Source organism: Haliotis rufescens, unplaced genomic scaffold (genome assembly GCF_023055435.1).
Source record: "Haliotis rufescens isolate VD_foot unplaced genomic scaffold, xgHalRufe1.0.p SCAF_31, whole genome shotgun sequence".
Classification (NCBI taxonomy): Eukaryota; Metazoa; Mollusca; class Gastropoda; order Lepetellida; family Haliotidae; genus Haliotis; species Haliotis rufescens.
Genome location: NW_025964013.1, coordinates 2,317,839 through 2,336,788, shown reverse-complemented (window position 1 = coordinate 2,336,788; position 18,950 = coordinate 2,317,839). Strand labels below are relative to the sequence as shown.

The following is an 18,950-nucleotide window of genomic DNA, read 5'->3' as shown; positions in this document are numbered from 1 at the left end:
TCATGTGTTGGTTGTACAGTTACAGGGAATCACTGTACAGTTGTCTGTGGAATTGTCAGGGCAGGCAGAATGAGTGTCGACAACCTATGGTAGTCTTCAGATGGAAGCTAATTGGTTGGATTGTCAGGCTCTTTGTACCTTGACAGGGGAGAAGGTCTTAGGTCAGAGATGCTGTGTCAGAGGGTGCAAGGTCAGAGGTCAGGCTGGTTACTGCATATCATCGTATCCCAAATGCGCATGATGTCAATCACTGGATTGTCTGGCCCTGACTCTATTATTTACAGACGGCCGTCATATAGCTGGAATATTGCTGAGTGCGGCATTAAACAATAAGCAAACACAAACAAACATGAACTTTCCTCGACGTTTTCCTTGACAACTTCTCTCAACTGACTGTAGCACAGTATTCTCAATCCATAGTCTGTCCTGGCAGACAGTAAATTATTATTTTTTCTTTACTGTCCCAAAAAACCGAAACCATAATATTTCCAACTGACGCCACCTCTTGTACTTCTTTGGGTTTACGCCAAATGGTGCTTCTGTTTGCGCTGAATGTTTGACTCTGATGTGATGGCCCCGGGCTACATTTCGAGTCCCAATTTATCAAAATTCTCCCTGATATAACATCGGTACGTCCATGGATATGTTCTGTCGGGTAAGCTTCTAATCAGGCATCAACAATCTGGGTATCCATCGTCCAGCAAACACCGATGCCAATAGTGTCAACGACATGCTAAATTGTAACACACCAGTCAGCTATAACCACGAGTCCTGCTATGCTTACTCGGACCCAAATGCATCACTGTACAACGTGTCTGTAACTATAAGGTAGCATATTATTTTCCTTCAGTACCTTTTTCTAATGCTCAAGATTCACTTCGACAATAAGTCAAACACTAAGAGCAGAGTCCACTGTATGATTCCGTCTTAGCATGTGGTTTAGAATCGCTATCAATATAATACCAGGTTTTAGTAAAAAGGTGAGCGTACCTTGCACCGGTCACAAACAAATGCAAATGCAAGTCAATTCTCCACATGCCAAATCGCGTAATTGGTAATTGATGCATCAAATTTAGAAATTCACATGTAATGTTACGTCCTGATAACTGCCCCTGTACATGACTATTTTAGTGACTACGTTGTGACTACGTTGCGATGACATTGTGAATACATTATCAAATATATGGCTCTGTATCAACCCCTACAGATATATTGTAATCAACCCAATGCCTAGGCTCCCAATTATTGACGTGTATCGTTTTGCAATGGCTGCTACGGTAATGCATGGTTCAAATGCTACTGGCTGCTACGGTAATGCATGGTTCAGATGCTACTGGCTGCTACGGTAATGCATGGTTCAGATGCTACTGGCTGCTACGGTAATGCATGGTTCAGATGCTACTGGCTGCTACGGTAATGCATGGTTCAGATGCTACTGGCTGCTACGGTAATGCATGGTTCAGATGCTACTGTCCGCTGCGGCAATGTATGGTTCATATGCTACTGGCTCCTACGGTAATGCATGGTTCAGATAATCCTGTCTGCTACGATAACTCATGGTCCAGATGCATCTGGCAACTACGGTAATACATGGTTCAGATGCTATTGGCTGCTACGGTAATGCATGGTTCAGATGCTATTGGCTGCTACGGTAATGCATGGTTCATATGCTATTGGCTACTACGGTAATGCATGGTTCAGATGCTACTGGCTGCTACGGTAATGCATGGTTCATATGCTATTGGCTACTACGGTAATGCATGGTTCAGATGCTACTGGCTGCTACGGTAATACATGGTTCAGATGCTATTGGCTGCTACGGTAATGCATGGTCCAGATACTGTTGGCTGCTACGGTAATGCACGGTTCAGATATTATTGACTTCTACGGAAATACATGGTTCAGATGCTATTGGCTGCTACGGTAATGCATGGTCCAGATGCTGCCAAACAACAAACAACAGAAGACTATTGACAGTGAGTGGTTTTATGTGTTGGTGCTGGTATGGAGCAGTCCTGTTACTGGCCATGCACTCGGGCGTCCAGTGTACCCTCGAGGCCAAGGTCAGCCCAGCACAGAACATGTACGATCACAGGGTTATACAGCAGCAGTACACATCACAAGCCTAGGTGTATAGCATACGGAGGTATTAACGTGCTCGAGTTGGAACAACATTTCTGGTCAGGGCTATCAACTGTATTTCGCTACCAATATAAAATACAAAGCAAAAGCTAACGTAGATATGTGTATGAAACGTTACATTGCAGCGACCATAAATGTAGTTCCAATCGATTACACCAGATATTGCACGTTTCAAAGATATATAACATATAAGTCAGTTCTTGTCTGTCTGATATTAAGCGTTGTCTTCGGAACCAACAGATTCGTTCTTCATAAAACAAACTTGGCGCGCTGAGGAGTTGATGTCTTGGTTCAATGACAATATGTTATGAAATGACACGTGTATGAGCAGAGACAGGGAGTTGATTAAAATATACTTTAACGTAAACTTCATATAATATCCGTTTGGTCCCTGTACGATGGTGTTAAACAAACAGGACTCTTCCAGTACCTAAGTACAAAATCCGTTATCGATGATACGTAATTATAAAAATATAAAAGTTTATGTAGACTTTGATGCATAAGACAGATGTCGATTTTCGTAGAATCTCCCATGTGAACCATTCGTTACACAATGTCTCAATGCTATGAACAATGCTATGCGCCGTCGCCACGAAGAAACAAGACATTGCCCTAGTATTTGAATTCATGCGAGATTTTATTACAATACATACCTTGTGTATAAACATACATGTGTATATATGAATGGTACAGACAAATAGTACAAGGCATATGCTTTCCTAAACAAACAGATGCAAGTTCATGTTAATACGACTATTTCTGACCATGTTGATACACACTGCGTCATCGGCAGCGACTTGACGACTCTTACGTCACAAGAAAACTGTCCATGTGATGACGTCGCTAATGACCCTTGATTATATTAGGTGTTTAGTAATGCATGTCAAATGATAGTGAATACAAAACTATAGTGAAGGTCATCATGTTCATACATAAACGAAGTACACTAGATTGGACTAGGGGGCACAGTAACAGAAGCACGTGCGAATACCGCGTCAAGGTCACAAACATGGCGGTCATACAGTGGTTCACTAGCAGTACGGTAAGAGAACAGACAGTCGTCATCCAGTCCGAGAGCGGACATGCGTACATAGAGAACGGACACAGAGGCACACACGTCGTGTGTATATCAAAGTGGAAGGGTTGAGGCCCATCTTCCCCCGGGCTTGCTATGTCGGAGATTTAACGGGCGCTTCCGGCTATTTCTATTGTCGCACATCTCGATTCTTGTTATGCTTTGGAGGCATCATAGGAAAGAAACTGTACTAGGATTTATACACGACGAGATGGCGTGGAAGTTCGGGAACTAAATAAATATTTTAATTGCTCATCAAATGAACGTTTCGAAATTCAATTGATTCTTACGGAGGTGACATTATAACTATATACAGACCAATTTGAATTTTAAATAATGATGCAATTTCTGTAACAATGAAACGAGGAAGAAATCCTACAACGGTATTGATATGTTTCTATTGATTTTTAGTTGCAATCTTACTCTTCCTTATTGTTCACTCACATATTTTAGGACGGTTCAGAAACAAACGTGTCGCCTATGTTGACGAGTGTAACTAAATATGCCAAGCTATTAGTTTCTTTTAAGAAAGTGTTAATTCTAAATCAAAATGGAATTATTTTTCACGGAATATCACCTCATCTCAAGCCTGGAGGAAACTGTTGACCTTTGGCCCTTGACTACATGAATACTGAGTGAATCGGAACCCGTCTTGCGAACTTGTAGCTTGTCCTTGTGACACACTATTTGGCTACTGACAGGCTACTAGACAGGCTACTAGACAGGCTACTGGACAGGCTACTGGCAACTAGCTGTATCGAACTGATACCAAAGCTTGCATGGAACAACATCTCTGGGTCCTACAGGTTCTCAAGCATACCAGGCTGCCACTGCTTGTCATTACCAACAAAATAATTAGTTCATTAATTACATATTGCCTGTCAATCGAAATAAGGGGTCGCCAATACAACCGGCTCTCTTCATATCGTCCCCAGTTACAAAAAGCCATCCACCAGTCCCGACTTACGGGAAATACGGGACATCTCTATCCAAGTTTTGTTAAACTAGTTTTTTCAGGATGTTTTGATTTGCCATGCCGTGCGGGTTATTGCGGCTTCGGTGTTTAGACAGAACTTGGGGATATTCTTATCATTGCCTCTATCTCGGAAAGCAAGTAAGGGTCCAACTGCTTGCCTCGACTAGACAATGAGAGCCAGCTGTATTTTGAACAGAACACATTCTCAAATGGACAACATGTCTTTGGGATGCGACTGGACAGGTGAAACTTGACATACTTGATGCAAGAATCCGTGAGGACGGCGGCTGTGATAGAAGTCCTTTGATTCTACAAGTAGTACATAGTGTATATCCATTCATATCCTATAGATTAAAACAAAGCAATGTTAAGTTTGGTACTGTTCTGAAATATAAAGGTTGTACTGTCACTGTTGAATTGGTCATAACGTGAGCCAATTACTCCCTCCGACGGTTTCAGAATACAAAACGTTGCCTCGGATATCATTGTACTTGGAGGCAAGGCTAAGAAAGTTCGAAGGACGGTGTATTTTTCTGAGCTTACTAAATAAAACACAAGCCTTTTTTCTGAATAATGATATAATTTGTGTTTTCTTCGAAATCAACAGAGGCTATCGATGCGTTTCTTGTTCTTGAAAGTTTTGCAACTTATAAAGACAGGTGTGTTTTTTTTAACAAAACCATAGAATATAACATTTTCTATATCTTCATTTTACTGAACCAATACATACTGCTTCATATTTAATGTATACAGATATATATATATATATATAAACTTTTCCATAAACAATTAACGAAACGATAGATATATATATATCTACAAAATGAAAGAATCAAACTTAACGCACTATTAATAAAATACATGGTCAACAGGTCATCTTGATACATCCTATAAAGTACACACATATATAATCACAGGTTCATTCAATGGGCGATAACTCTTCTACACCATTCCGTACTGTCCATGCTACCGGGGTTCCAATCACGTGACCATATCACTACGAGCAAGGCTCATTCTGTACAAACCACTGTGAACGTCAGCTACAATGGCCGTGTCATGTTCCACACGAAAATCCTCCACAGAACTCGTAGTACCAGGTATCCGTTTCTGAGAGTCGATCGTACGAGGTTTGTAACGTTATACGAATATTGCATTTCTACAAACTTGTCGTTGTGGAAGTACAGTGGTGATGTCCAATGTAACGGTATAAAACTATAAGAAATTACAATGAGACTTCTTCAGTAAGAGCAATTGTGGGAAAACACCGTGTGGATTAGGCCTAGGCCAGTTGGACTAGAAATCTGACATGACATGACTGCTTTGTATAATCACTTCATAAATAGGCTTAACAACACGATACACTCCGCGTATACATTCACACAGTGACCCACAGGCTTCATCCGTGTGGTCGATCTGGATTCATCACCCCCAGATAACGCCATCATCACTAGTCGAATACTATCACACGAATCCAGATCAGTTTACAGTAACAATGAACTACATATGGCACAGTGTACGTTACGTCCGATGCCAGTCCAGTTTGAATATCCTAAGGAAAGTCCGTTTAAACTGGGCATTGGCAAACGCATAGCAGAACGGGTTAATTGGGCTGTTGAGATAACACAGCCAGTATGTGAAACTGTAGAATCTGTTGTCGACACTCTCCCAGCCAGCTATAGCTATCACAAACACCATGATATGGTAGGGCGTCCAACACACGACAAATGCGCCTAATATGAGCGTGATAGTCCGCAGAGCCTTGCGTGCTCTGTTTTCAGATTTGGACTTTCGTTCGCGTCGGTTCCTTCGCCGACTGTTTCGTGAGCGCACAGATTTGACAAATGTTTGTAAGCGACCATCCTTCCTTCTTCTCCTACCCCCGGCAGTCAACCGTTGCATGCCACGGTCATCAGCACTGTCTTTGTTGTCATAGGGATGGAGGTTGTTACCATCACTGGCCGTTTGTTCAACAGGTTCCTCGGGCTTCTCTCCGAACGTATCCTCTGTTGCCAAGGGAACGCGAACGTGAATACTCTCGACCGGGCATGTTTCTGCGCCATTCAGAGAATTCCGTCGCCGCCATATTGGTGACGAATTACCCTCACCGTCTTCATTTACGTTTTCAGAAACTTGCGACTCGGAGAGAAGCTTAACGTTATCCCCAGCCAGGTTGCTGAAACTCTTCTCATCAATAAAGCGTATGCCTTTGAGGACGTCGTTCTGGATAAGGGGCACAGAAGAACGATCCATCTCGGTAGCCGAAGCAGAAAGCAGGTTGTCAATATCCGTCACCTGTGTGCCTGATTCAAACTCGGATATGAAGTCGCACCTGATGTCCATTCGGGCAGTTGGTACCAGAAAGTTTGTGTCAGGGATGTGGGCGGGGAAAGCACTGTCCGTCGGGAGAGACTTCCTGTTGGTCTTACTTGAGTCGGGTTGCAGCGCATTGTTGATGAAGCCTTTGTCGGGGATCTTTGGAGGCTTACTGTTGGCAGTGAGTGGCGTCTTGCTAGTTTGAGCTGTCCCCTGACTGGAGCTGTTTTCTTCATCTGATGCAAACGCTGGACTGCTTGATCTGTCTTCATCCTTCTCGGAGTTATTCCTCTTTACAAAACTAGTTGTAGTCACTGTTCCAGTAGCGGCTGTCTTGTTGTTGGCTACGGATTGTTTTTTGGCTTTTTTGGTGGCTTGAGGAATGCTGTCACTACTATTAGATGCCGTCGCCTTCACAGCTGTATGATCTATAGCGAGTTCCATCGTTGACTGCAGCTTTTTGTGTTTAGCATCGGATTTCTTTTGCAATGTTAGAGCTACTCTATATATACCGGCATACAGCACGCACATGACGACCAACGTAATCCAATAATATCCAATCGTTAGCAAGAATGTGAAGAGGGGGTCATTCATAAACTGTACCTCACATGCCGTGGGTTTCACTGTTCTTCCCTCGGGTACGAAATACTGCCATCCAATTACGGCTGTGAAAAATACTACAGTTGGCAAAATCCAAGTCACAGCAATCATGACTAGAACCTTCCGCTCTGTGCGCCAGTTGCGGTACTTTGCTGGAACTTTTACTGACAGAAACCTGTCCATCGTGATAAGAAACACCGTGTACTGTGACGTCAGACAGACTGTCCAGTCCAGAGAGAGCCATAGGTCACACAGCCAGGGTCCCAGAGGCCAATAAAAGTCCAACAGTAGGTATTGGGTGAACAGGGGCATTGAAAACGTTCCGATAAGTAAATCCGAAACCGCCAGGGACGCAAGGAAATAATTCGTAGGTTGTCGTATACTCCGCTCAATGCCAAATGATAGCAGCACAATAATATTACCGAATATAGTCACAATGCTGATGGTTCCAGCTAGGAGGCCCAGGAATATCGTCAGCCACAGTGGGTGGGCTGCGTGAGCTTGACTCGTAGAGTTCACATAACTCGTATTGTCTTGGGACTCGGATACATTTAAAGTATAGTTCAATAGACAGGCTGTGATGTTCATGTCAGCTGTGGAGGTTCCGCAGCCGCCCAGCCCCAGAGATCTGTTCAACAAGAACCCCCCGGGATCCGTCATCACACCGGTGTTGTTGTCCATGGTGACACAAGCAGCAACTGTAGACACTAGGGGATCATCATACTGCAGTCATGGCATCTGAAACACACAGAGATTTATTAGTTGTTTTCTGGTTTGTTTGTTGTTTAACGTCGCAATATTCCAGCTATATGACGCCGGTCTGTAAATAATCGAGTCTGGACCAGACAATCCAGTGATTGACATCATGAGCATCGATACACGCAATTGTGATGCGATGATATGCATCAATCAAGACAGCGAGCATGACCACCCGATCCCATTACGACAAGTATGGGTTGCTGAAGGGGGTTTGATGGGGGCAAGAGAAGGGGGGGTTGACATTATGAGCATCGATCCACGCAATTTGGATACGATGGATTGATACATGACATACAATGCAAAGATATACACCGACGTAAATAAATTGGAAGTGATTCCAAGTCATTGTAATGGCTAACGAACTTCTGCTTCCATTAACAAAAAATATATTTGGCCCCTCCAACTAGCGTTTCCTGATACTTCGTTTCATTCTTTACAGCAGATTTTGTCTCTGCTGATAAGCAGCGAATTAAGTTAGTATTGTATACTTATCAATTTATAATTGAGGTTTACGTTAACGCCGCGATAAATGGAAAATAATATTGAAGTTTTAAATAAACAAGAAATATGGCATAAGAAACGAAAATGCAAAGGCCATTCAAAACGCCCTTCAACACAGAACGGTCAGAGAAGATGCATGGGACGTATTGTTGAACACACACCTCACACTTCAATACTTACACGACAGAGATCGGCTAAGAACAATATGTGTGCATACATGCTTCTTCTTGTTTTATAGAACAAAACGAAGACCTTGTTTACCGTGTTGATAAATCCAATACTCCATGCTATTGCCTTATTAGGAAGTTATAGTGAAGTGTTTTGTTGACGCCGAGACGTGGCGCTAATATCTGTCTGAACTCCAAGTCAGGGTCACGGAATCACATCACCGTCACACACGTGATCACGTGGTGCGATGACAAAACGTCGAAGGTCATTAATGGTTAATGGTACGGAAAGAGTGACTGAAGTCATCCCTATCAGCCGTGTATCAAGAACGTGAGCGAGTCACTTAGTGTCTTCCCGGGGGATGGTGCATAAGGGGCTTCATCGTCTTGAAATCATCTCGAACCTGGTTGTGGAAACCCCACGCATAGTAAATGGTACGGCAGGGAATCCGCCAAGCCGCCACTATCGCGTGGCATGTGTCAAAACAACGTACCCTATAACCACACGAACACCTTCACGCGAAGGACGAACTGTACTGATTGTTAATATGGACTAAGATAAGTCTGTTAATGTAATAAGAACGTTGAAATAATCCAATCAGGACTTGAAAACATTGTCTTGGCAGAGAAGCATTCCGCAGTGGAAGGACGACTCTGAGTGCTCCACACCGTCAACGTAACGGTGCCTTGAAAGGTAAAGGTCCTTCTATGAGGATGTGAGAAAAATATAGACATTGTGTTTCCATAAACAAGATGCCACGTGTTTTAATTGTGTTTATCTACATGTTTGTTGATGGTTTACGATACTGCACAGAATACATCTCGATTAAATTATTTTACAGTGAGACAGCGTCATATCAATGTTTTGCTGTTTTCTTATTTTGTGCATGTTGATAGCATGTGTGTTTAGCATAACTATTTTATCCATGTAAACAAATTGTGTTTAGGATAACATATACTTGTTTGCATATTTACTCAATGGCTCTCTTGTCAATACACAATAGTTCATGATCACTACAGTAATGTATAACGAGCGTGTACCTGAATTGTAACCTCGAAAGTTATGTTATCTTACCAATCGTTTAAGTCCTATCAAACTCTGAAAACAATATAATTGTTCCATTTGGAATAATGAGTGATATGCAATTACAAGAAATGTTTGTTCCCCGGTATGAAACAAATCAAACTTCCAACATTTCATTTACAAAATTCAAAGATTCCCCGAAGATCAAGAGGTCGACTTTATATCAAGTGACTATGTTCCAAGTAAAAACTGAACCACTTGTTCATTTTCTTCTGTATATCATCCCTGAGCTGAGTATTATTTTATCAAAACGTTAACTGAGGAGTTGTGTATATTCAGGTTTAAAGTCGTCTTTGGAAGTGTTGCTCCACTGAAGAGATGATGATGAGCTCCAAGCTTTAGACGAATGTTTGACCAATTTATTGCCTGATCCTATCACTGTTGTCGCTTCCGAGCGTCGCAGTCTGTAAACCCACGATAAATTCAGAATGGGAATTTTCCCAGCAGTGCCAAGAGCAACGATACCATCTCTCCTCCCCTCAAATGTCGCCCAAAGAAGCAATAAATAGGGGTAGGTGTTAATTTTCTGACCTGGATCGATGGTGAGCTGGATCTATCTCAGATTAAAGGAATCCTCTGATGAGGTAAACTCATTTCTGGGACAAATTGCAATCAGCCTAAGTGAGCGTCAGAACCCTATCTCACCCCTTACAAACCCAGTGAAGACTAACTCCTTCAATTGCTAGACCCGGCGACCTAACAAGCTTGCAGTGGAATTGTAAAAACTGTCAGATTGAGATGTTTCTCACCCTCTTTAGGCATCGCCACCACTTACTTCTTATATTCAAAGTAGGGACAAGCAATTGCACTTAAAGGGGCAGAATTTGCAATCGTATCTTCGCCTAGAGCGACAAAGTATCGCTTCTTCATTAAAGAAATCAACGTTCGTAGTAGAATTTCTGAAAAAAATCGAAAAAAGCAATTTTCCAAACAAGCATCAATTGGACACAAAATACGCGAAACTTTTCACTTCGACTTACAGATTGCTGATGAAGGTCTACAACCCTAATGCAAGGATATATAAACACCACGGCTATCGGAACATGAGACACAAACCTAGAGAGTCTGTCAAACAGTAGTATATTCCTCTAACAATAATGCAATATTTCATATGTCTACCTGCATTTGATTTGAAATAATATTGATCGAATAAATTACTTTTTATTCATTTTTGCATATAGATCGACGTAATCGGCGGCAAATGTGGCGTGCAGTGCAACAATGGCTCAGATCAGCAATTAACAGCGACAAAACATTGCCATATTCATAATGTCTTGAATACTAAAATCCTTGACTCATAAGGAAATGAACATTTAAATATAAAATGTACGTGTCAACGCCATAGAATAACCAGTCTCGATTATCCGCCCAAATAGAATTGGTTTGGATGTAAAAGCCATACTACGGGTGAAAATTATAATAATGCATCATTGAAAATGTCTGCAGCTTCGCCTCGAATACGTCCGTTGGTTTACCAGCAGTGCTCGTGCTTATATCCCCCTCGCGATAGCTCCATAACATGTATCTTCACTGAAACACGGGGTGGCCGGGTAGCCTAGTGGTTAAAGCGTTCTCTCGTCACGCCGAAGACCCGAGTTCGATTCCCGACATGGACACAAAATGTGAAGCCAATTTTCTGGTGTCTCCGCCGTGATACTGCTACAAAATCACTCACTCACTCACTGAAACACTGTTCAAAGCTGCGTTAAGCATTAACCCCACTAGCACACTCTCACTATTACCGGATTGACGGTGTGCAACTACATGTCTACTGCTCAATGTTGAAATATATCGCATCAAATTCTTTTGCATAATGATACGAAATATCTAAAAAAACAGACTCCGACTTCATTGCACGATTCCGACTACATCATAATCACGTGTTTGTGAATCACTATCAAACAGTGAAATTACCAGGTGTTCGCGAAAAGCATATATCATCCCACTGGTGGCACCGTCACAAACACATGCAAAGGCAAGTCAACTGTTCACCTGAAAATACGCGGGATCGAATATTGGACAAGTCAAAATAGCGAATCGCGTCATACATCAGCTTCAATATGTCTACGATAAAACCTTTTGAAAGCTTTACAAACCTTTATCAAACACCTTTTGAGCAAGAGTCGTATGACGATCTTTGAAAATTTCAAATAAAGAGCATGCTCGATTGCACCTGAAAAGTTGTGAAATGCAGACAGGAAACGTCATTGTTTGTAATTAGCGTTGAGCCATATATATTTCTGCATGACAAGGAATTATATTGACTTCACCCGCCTGTGTGTGGCAAGAGTGTTACCGTGTACGGCGGAGGGGCAACAAACAAAAATATTTGATTACAAACTGTGTGAGTTGCGGGTGTTTCTGATGGAATAGTACACCCTTATGCTTTTCGCGAACACATGATGTCATTACTGATTTTCAGGGATCCTTTCATATTATTTGATCACTAGTCCTGCACCATGACCGTGGAATATATTTATTTTATGAAAAAAATAAATCTAGAAACGCATACAAAAGCAAATCTAGCCAGCTCTAGCTGGCCCTATTCCACATAGGGATTTTTTTGTTAGAGTCAAGAAGCATATTGTGTACTATAAGATTTCAGTGAGTAAATGTTAGTCTATTTGATCACTAATGTGCCTTTTACGCCCAATTCGGCAATTCTGTTTCGGCATTCACCATTCTACTGGCTATGACGTTTTGAATATACATAATCGCATTTGTATTAACTTGCAATATTGAGACATAAACACTTTGATTACTGTGTACTAAAACCAAAAAATCATTTTTGAACAAGCCTTTTGCAAACTGCCCACGCTCAAATGAAAAGTAATATAAAAACTTGCCTACTTATTGGCAGAAGGGTAGGTAGAAAATCTGGTTGCTGACTTAAATATCTCGTGTTCTCTAACAAACATGAATCCTTTGATGTTTTTGTGCTGGAAGCACTGTTAAGTAGTGGCCGCACAACAAAACCTCTTTGGTATACGAATTATGTTGACCGCATTAGCCTCATATCCTGTTAACTGTGTTCGCTTTTCAACCCTAATGCAGATCAAAGCGCCCCGTGCACTTTGTAGTATATATCATTTATCAGCTGTTAGGCGACGGACGATAATTGAAATTGAACGATTCTGGCAGCATTTGACAGCATGCGGTTGCATGCACTGAAGTCAATCCTGGATATGTTTCCACCACTACATCAATAGCGACTGATCATTGTCCTCTACTTCAAGCCACCAGCCACGGATCCAGCAATTATTTAAATGTATTCTGAAAGCTACGGAAACCTAACACTCGCTTGTACTTGCCTTTAAGCAAGCCACTCCACCCCGGAAGTAAGTATAATCGACTTTTTAAATACAAACACCTCTCAAGGGCGATATGTTTTTTAACACAATCCTATCTCACAATCATCGCATGGTGGCATTCACTGCTTCTTGACACATCTGTCAGGTAAAGGTATCTATGTAAGTTGACGTCAAGTAATCCCAAATAATACGTCGACGTTACGCTGTTACCCGCCACAGGCACTTATGTACGTGGGACCCTGTGTTCAGAGTTAAATGTAGCCTGTCGTGGTAGTGTGGGGGAATACAAATCGATGAACAGCGTTATCATTCAAGCAGTGCTAATCGATAACTTACGTTATCTTCGTAACAATCTCGTAGACGCGTTGTCTGCTCGATACGTGAAGCCACTGTGTCATGGATGGAAATAAATCCGACTCAAGTTGCAACCGATTTCTGGTGATAGTGCATACCTCGCCCCTTCCATTCTAACAGAAACACATTGAGAGACACAGTAGTCATTTCGAGATGGGCGTTCGATCTATGAAATGAATATACATGTCGGATGTTTACTCGGATACAGTCGTGGTTGCCGTGCCTCCTTCCTTCCCCCACTCACCCCCCCCCCCCCCCCCCCTTCACACCCCCCCCCCCCCCCCGCCCCCTTTCCCTACCCCTTTTAGACACACGTGATGTCATCATCATTAAATCCTTTAAACAAAAACATCACAAAGGTTTGTGACATCGAATCTAACCACGACAGCGATTTTATGTAACTAATATGGTATTCTCTTTTATCAATGACAAAAAGTGTGAACACATAATTTTCTCGCTAAAGTTCAATCTTTGAAACTATTTTTAAAGAGTAATCTCAAAACTTTTAATCTGGGAAGAAATTAAATCACACTGACGACTTTTCCAACCCGCGCGTCGCTTCTGACAGATCAATAGATGTCACGTTTGGCTTGTAATGGCGGCTTACAGTCCACATCGCTGAAAACAAGCTCCGCGCAACAAACAATCTCAGTCGGATGAAGGCTGGCGGTCAGGTCCCTACTTCACCACGTCGGGAACCAAAGGAACTGATTTATTATCAAACAGAATAAACAACAACCATTTATCTCAAACCGACATGTTCAGTGCGAGATTAACGCAATTGAGAGAAACATTACTTTGATGGCTCACATTCTCAAAACAAATTTCATAGGAAAACAATTTCCTTTTTTCAGCATATTGCAAACCTTTATAAAGTGACTTTGTATGAGTAATTGTTGAATTATACCCGATGTCGCAATATCGTTCACATAGTGCAGAGGGATGTACGGCTGATGAACAACGTGTGAGCATGGTATGTCCTTCAGTGCGACAGCCGCTGATTCTATAGAAGTAATAGAAATAGAGTTTATATAAACTGTATAAAGCTACTTACACAATTGACGTCATGTTAAATGAGTCACACAGACTGTGTAGCACAAACCTCATATTACTCAGCAATGAAACGGCAAGCACAAGTACAAAAATTGGGAGAGAATTTCTTCTTGATGCGGATAGATTTCTGATGCGTAGTTATCCCCCTTACAATAACACCTAAGAGTGTCCCGGAGGACGCGCATTATTCAGGCCAGATGTATATCTCGTCATTGGCTCTCCTGAGAGGGACACCCAATTAGAAGCCAGCAATAGGTCGAGGATGACAGAAAAAATACTATCTATCCGCTTTCTAGATTAACTTGGTATTATTACTAGTAATTTGTCGCTGGCAGAGCGTCAGGCGAGGTCGGCAGGAGAATATTAATCAGTACAGAGCCGCACTCCGTTCCTACCACATGAAAAGCAAATTATACTGACGATCGCACGAGCGACAAATCCCATTGCCCGGACTGGGGTAGAGCGGGTCCGTTGGGAATAAGGTAAATTTCGTTAATATGGCGGTAACATGTCGGGCTAATGCAAGTGCCCCATCGTCTGGCTGCTATGATTTGTGATTATTCCTCGCAACTTGGCCCTGAAAGGACCATAACTTTGTCAACGCCTCATCCAAATCATTTCTGCTTGTGTGCACACAGACAGTCAATTTGGGAGGATGCACAAGCTCCTAACAAGGCTGGGCAGTTTGTGTGAGGCTATCGAGAGATTCCAAGAAGTTATTTCTCGACACAACCGCCAGGTCTCGGAGCATCCACCCACGCCCCTCTCTATTTCCACCTGTCTCTCATGAAGGGCATCGCAACAGACATCTTTTATTACAAAATATTATTAACAGTCAGGACAGAGTTAAGATGGCGTGAACTGATGACTACCTCTAACACAGAGAACATCTGACAAACCATCTGCGGTCATGCTCTGTGCGTTATACGATACTCCATCGTCTTTATTGAATCTGTTTTCTTACTTTGCCTTGCAACATCTTTAACAATATAATTAGGCCTCTGGAACGGAGTCTTATTATTGAAAGCGATGCCAGGATATCGTTAGATGGCATGCTTAGGCACGCGGACTGGTTTCCGTTCGAGATGGTACAGACGAAACAGAGCACTCAATCTCAGGTTTCCGTTCAAGATGGTACAGACGAAACGAAGCACTCAATCTCAGGTTTCCGTTCGAGATGGTACAGACGAAACAGAGCACTCAATCTCAGGTTTCCTTTCGAGATGGTACAGACGAAACAGAGCACTCAATCTCAGGTTTCAGGGAGATTAAATATGGTACTGAGGTTAACAAATGTACGTTTGTTACCTTTGTATTGTTCAATTACTGGTATTATTATCTGGAAATATATAGCGAGGTTATCAAGCGAGTGTGTTTGGGGATGGGAAATAGCCTGTATTAGGAATAAACGTATTTAGCGAGCCTTGGCGAGCATAGTGTATATTGCTGTGTTTGAAAAATCTCTCCCCATCTCTCACAAACATTACCTAAACATTGCAAGTTTTTCTGAATGTGCGCATCAATATATATTACGTCAGAAGGTAAGTGGTGTGTCAGTCGGACAGTGACAACAATCAATATAGAACTAACCGAAACTTGTTTCTTATACAGCGGCGTAACTACATATGGGCATAACAACGATTGCCAACACAAGTTTTTTTCTACTTTAGCGGCAATCGGTCTGTCCGCTAGAGTAACTGCCCTTTATCAAAGGGAAGCTACTCTAACCCAAGTGTATGAAACGTAACGTTGTTGACAGAGTCTGCCTGTCCTGTCATAACGTTACGAAGTGTAGTTAGATGTACACACAGCGACAGAACGAAACAAGATAACAATTCGGACATGTTTCGGCCAAATCCATCTGTTTTAATTTTAGGAAAAGATTCCAAGCTGCAGAGGTCTGCAAGCACAGATATGGAAACTGATCCCGCAAGGCCCGTGCCCTCGCTAAATTGTTTCGCCATTTATTTCTCCAAATTTGCCAAAACTTGCCTTAGCTACGTCTCAGTTAGACACTGCTTTTCTGTATATTAGACTATTCTTTTGATAATGATAGCAATTTCTCCAGATTCCCTGTGACTAATCATTACTCGATCGCCGACCGACAAGGGCGACGCCATGTTTGTTTGTAAACACTGAAAGTAGTCCCTACTTGACCTTTGATATTTACATATCTATACGGGTATGACCCCACCGGATATCATTTTTACCCATTGGCTTTATCCTGCCGAGAAACCTACCCACTATATGATAAAATGTGATTCCAAATCGCCGAAATAGAGTTTACTGATCTTTTTTTAAAATACATGACCGTAACAGTACATGACCAGCACACTCAGCCATTAAAAATTACCTCACCTGCAGTCTTCTAATTACAAATTTAACATACAAATGATGAGTGAATATGGTTTAACTATATCACGGCGGGGGACACTCGAAATGGACTGCACACGTAGTATTCATGTGTAGAACCGAACCCGGGCTCCGGCGCGACAAGCCAACGCAGCAACCACTAGCCCACCCACAAGTCAAAAGCAAGGCATAGATTCACATATTTTCACGAGATTCTAATCATCAGTGACAAATGATCAATGATCAGAATCTTGTGACAATATGTGAATCTTTGCTTTTGACTTGTGGATGGCCTAGTGGTAATCATTGATCAGTTGTCACTGCTCACTGACTTGTGGATGGCCTAGTGGTAATCACTGATCAGTTGTCACTGCTCACTGACTTGTGGATGGCCTAGTGGTAATCATTGATCAGTTGTCACTGCTCACTGACTTGTGGATGGCCTAGTGGTAATCACTGATCAGTTGTCACTGCTCACTGACTTGTGGATGGCCTAGTGGTAATCACTGATCAGTTGTCACTGCTCACTGACTTGTGGATGGCCTAGTGGTAATCATTGATCAGTTGTCACTGCTCACTGACTTGTTTGAAGCATGCCATCGATCTCAATTGCGTGGATCGATGCTCAGGATATCAATCACTGGGTTGTCTGGTCCAGACGCGATTATTTACAAACCGCCGTTATATAGCTGGAATATTGCTGAGTGCGGCGTAAAACAACAAACCAACCAACCAAGTTGTCACTGGGCGGTGTAGTATAACGCACAGCAATTTTCTGTGCAGAGTAGGGCCCCTTGGGAATGCCAAGAACTTGTGTGGTCGTATGTTACAAGCTAGTAAGCTCCATTTCACCAAAGTGGTAAAACGTCTAAGACCTACATCAACCGGTGCTTTTCTCCAAAATAATAATAATAATAATAATCCACTTATATTGCGCATATTTCCACACAACCCAGGGGCATGCTTAAAGCGTCACCGGATCAGTGTTCACTCAAGAATCGAACTGACACGCCGTTGTATAACTGAAATATTGTTCAAAGCGGCGTTAAACCCAACTCACCCTCATGTATTTGAGCTGGTAGGTTTCAGTTGATATAACATCATGTGTGCTGATCATGTCAGACAACAGGGCTCCAGGAATTATCACGTTAGTGTGTATTTGATATTGTGCCACATGATTTGATGGTTGTACGTCTCTTCGAGTTCAGCATGACCCAGCTTTTCTAGCAAGCCCTTTCTATATACATATGACTACATAAGACACTATTCATTCAGGCAGCACGTTCCTATCAATATAATCGTTAGAGTAATTATCCCAGTCTGTATCAACAACGGCTCATTAGGTCAACGTGACCCTTGAATGCCACGCAAGCATAATAGGTACGTGCCTCCCATGTGGGTTGATCGTCCTGATTAGCTGCAAGGAAATAGATGTATCAATAATTTAGTAGATGAGGACTTTGGATGTGCGAGCTTCGCATCTCAACAAATCCTCACCATATGAATACAGAGGGTAAAAAATCACTGATTGTCTGCAAATAAATTCACGTCAATAAAACAATAGGTAATTTCCCTTTTGTCAGGGAGCAGACATCACATGTTGACTGGTGTGCAATACATTCTGCGATGACAGTTGTCTTGCTTGAATAGGATCGGTGATTAATTTGGGCAAACAAGAAGGACGCTGGCTCATTTAACTGATTTCCTGTAGATCACGACATGTAGATCATGGACAGTTTATCATAGTTCTCGATACTATGGACATGCCATTCTCGTATTACCATCCTAGGTCCATTCCACCTCAGACCCCCGCAACCCCATAATGTCCATAATGTTGTCTGGTTGTACCTAGCCCAATGTCCATAATGTTGTCTGGTGTACCCCCATCCCCACCATATGTCGATAATATTGTCTGGTTGTACCTCCCCATATGTCCATAATATTGTCTGGTTGTACCTCCCCATATGTCCATAATATTGTCTGGTTGTATCCACAAACACACACACAGACACACCATATGTCCATAATATTGTCTGGTTGTATCACCACCTCCCAATGCCCATACTAGTGTCTGGTTGTATCACCACCTCCCAATGTCCGTCCATACTAGTGTCTGGTTGTATCACCACCTCCCAATGTCCATACTAGTGTCTGGTTGTATCACCACCTCCCAATGTCCGTCCATACTAGTGTCTGGTTGTATCACCACCTCCCAATGTCCATACTAGTGTCTGGTTATATCACCACCTCCCAATGTCCATAC

General features: G+C 42.2%; 1 protein-coding gene across 6 annotated transcripts in view; it reads right to left on the bottom strand.

The window, feature by feature from the left end:
• Nucleotides 1–1,970: 1,970 nt before the first annotated feature.
• Nucleotides 1,971–18,950, bottom strand: part of LOC124136774 (muscarinic acetylcholine receptor M2-like) — a 264,939-nt gene continuing 247,959 nt past the window's right edge. For 4 of the 6 annotated variants that reach the window (XM_046502798.2, XM_046502801.2, XM_048380527.1 and 1 more), the window contains one exon: nucleotides 1,971–7,844. In XM_046502798.2, coding sequence (XP_046358754.1) covers nucleotides 5,712–7,787 — 2,076 coding nt within the window. In that variant the 5' untranslated portion in view covers nucleotides 7,788–7,844 and the 3' untranslated portion in view covers nucleotides 1,971–5,711. Of the gene's footprint in view, nucleotides 7,845–14,189; nucleotides 14,286–18,950 lie in introns of all 6 variants that reach the window. The other 2 variants (XM_046502800.2, XM_046502802.2) reach the window with 1 other exon arrangement.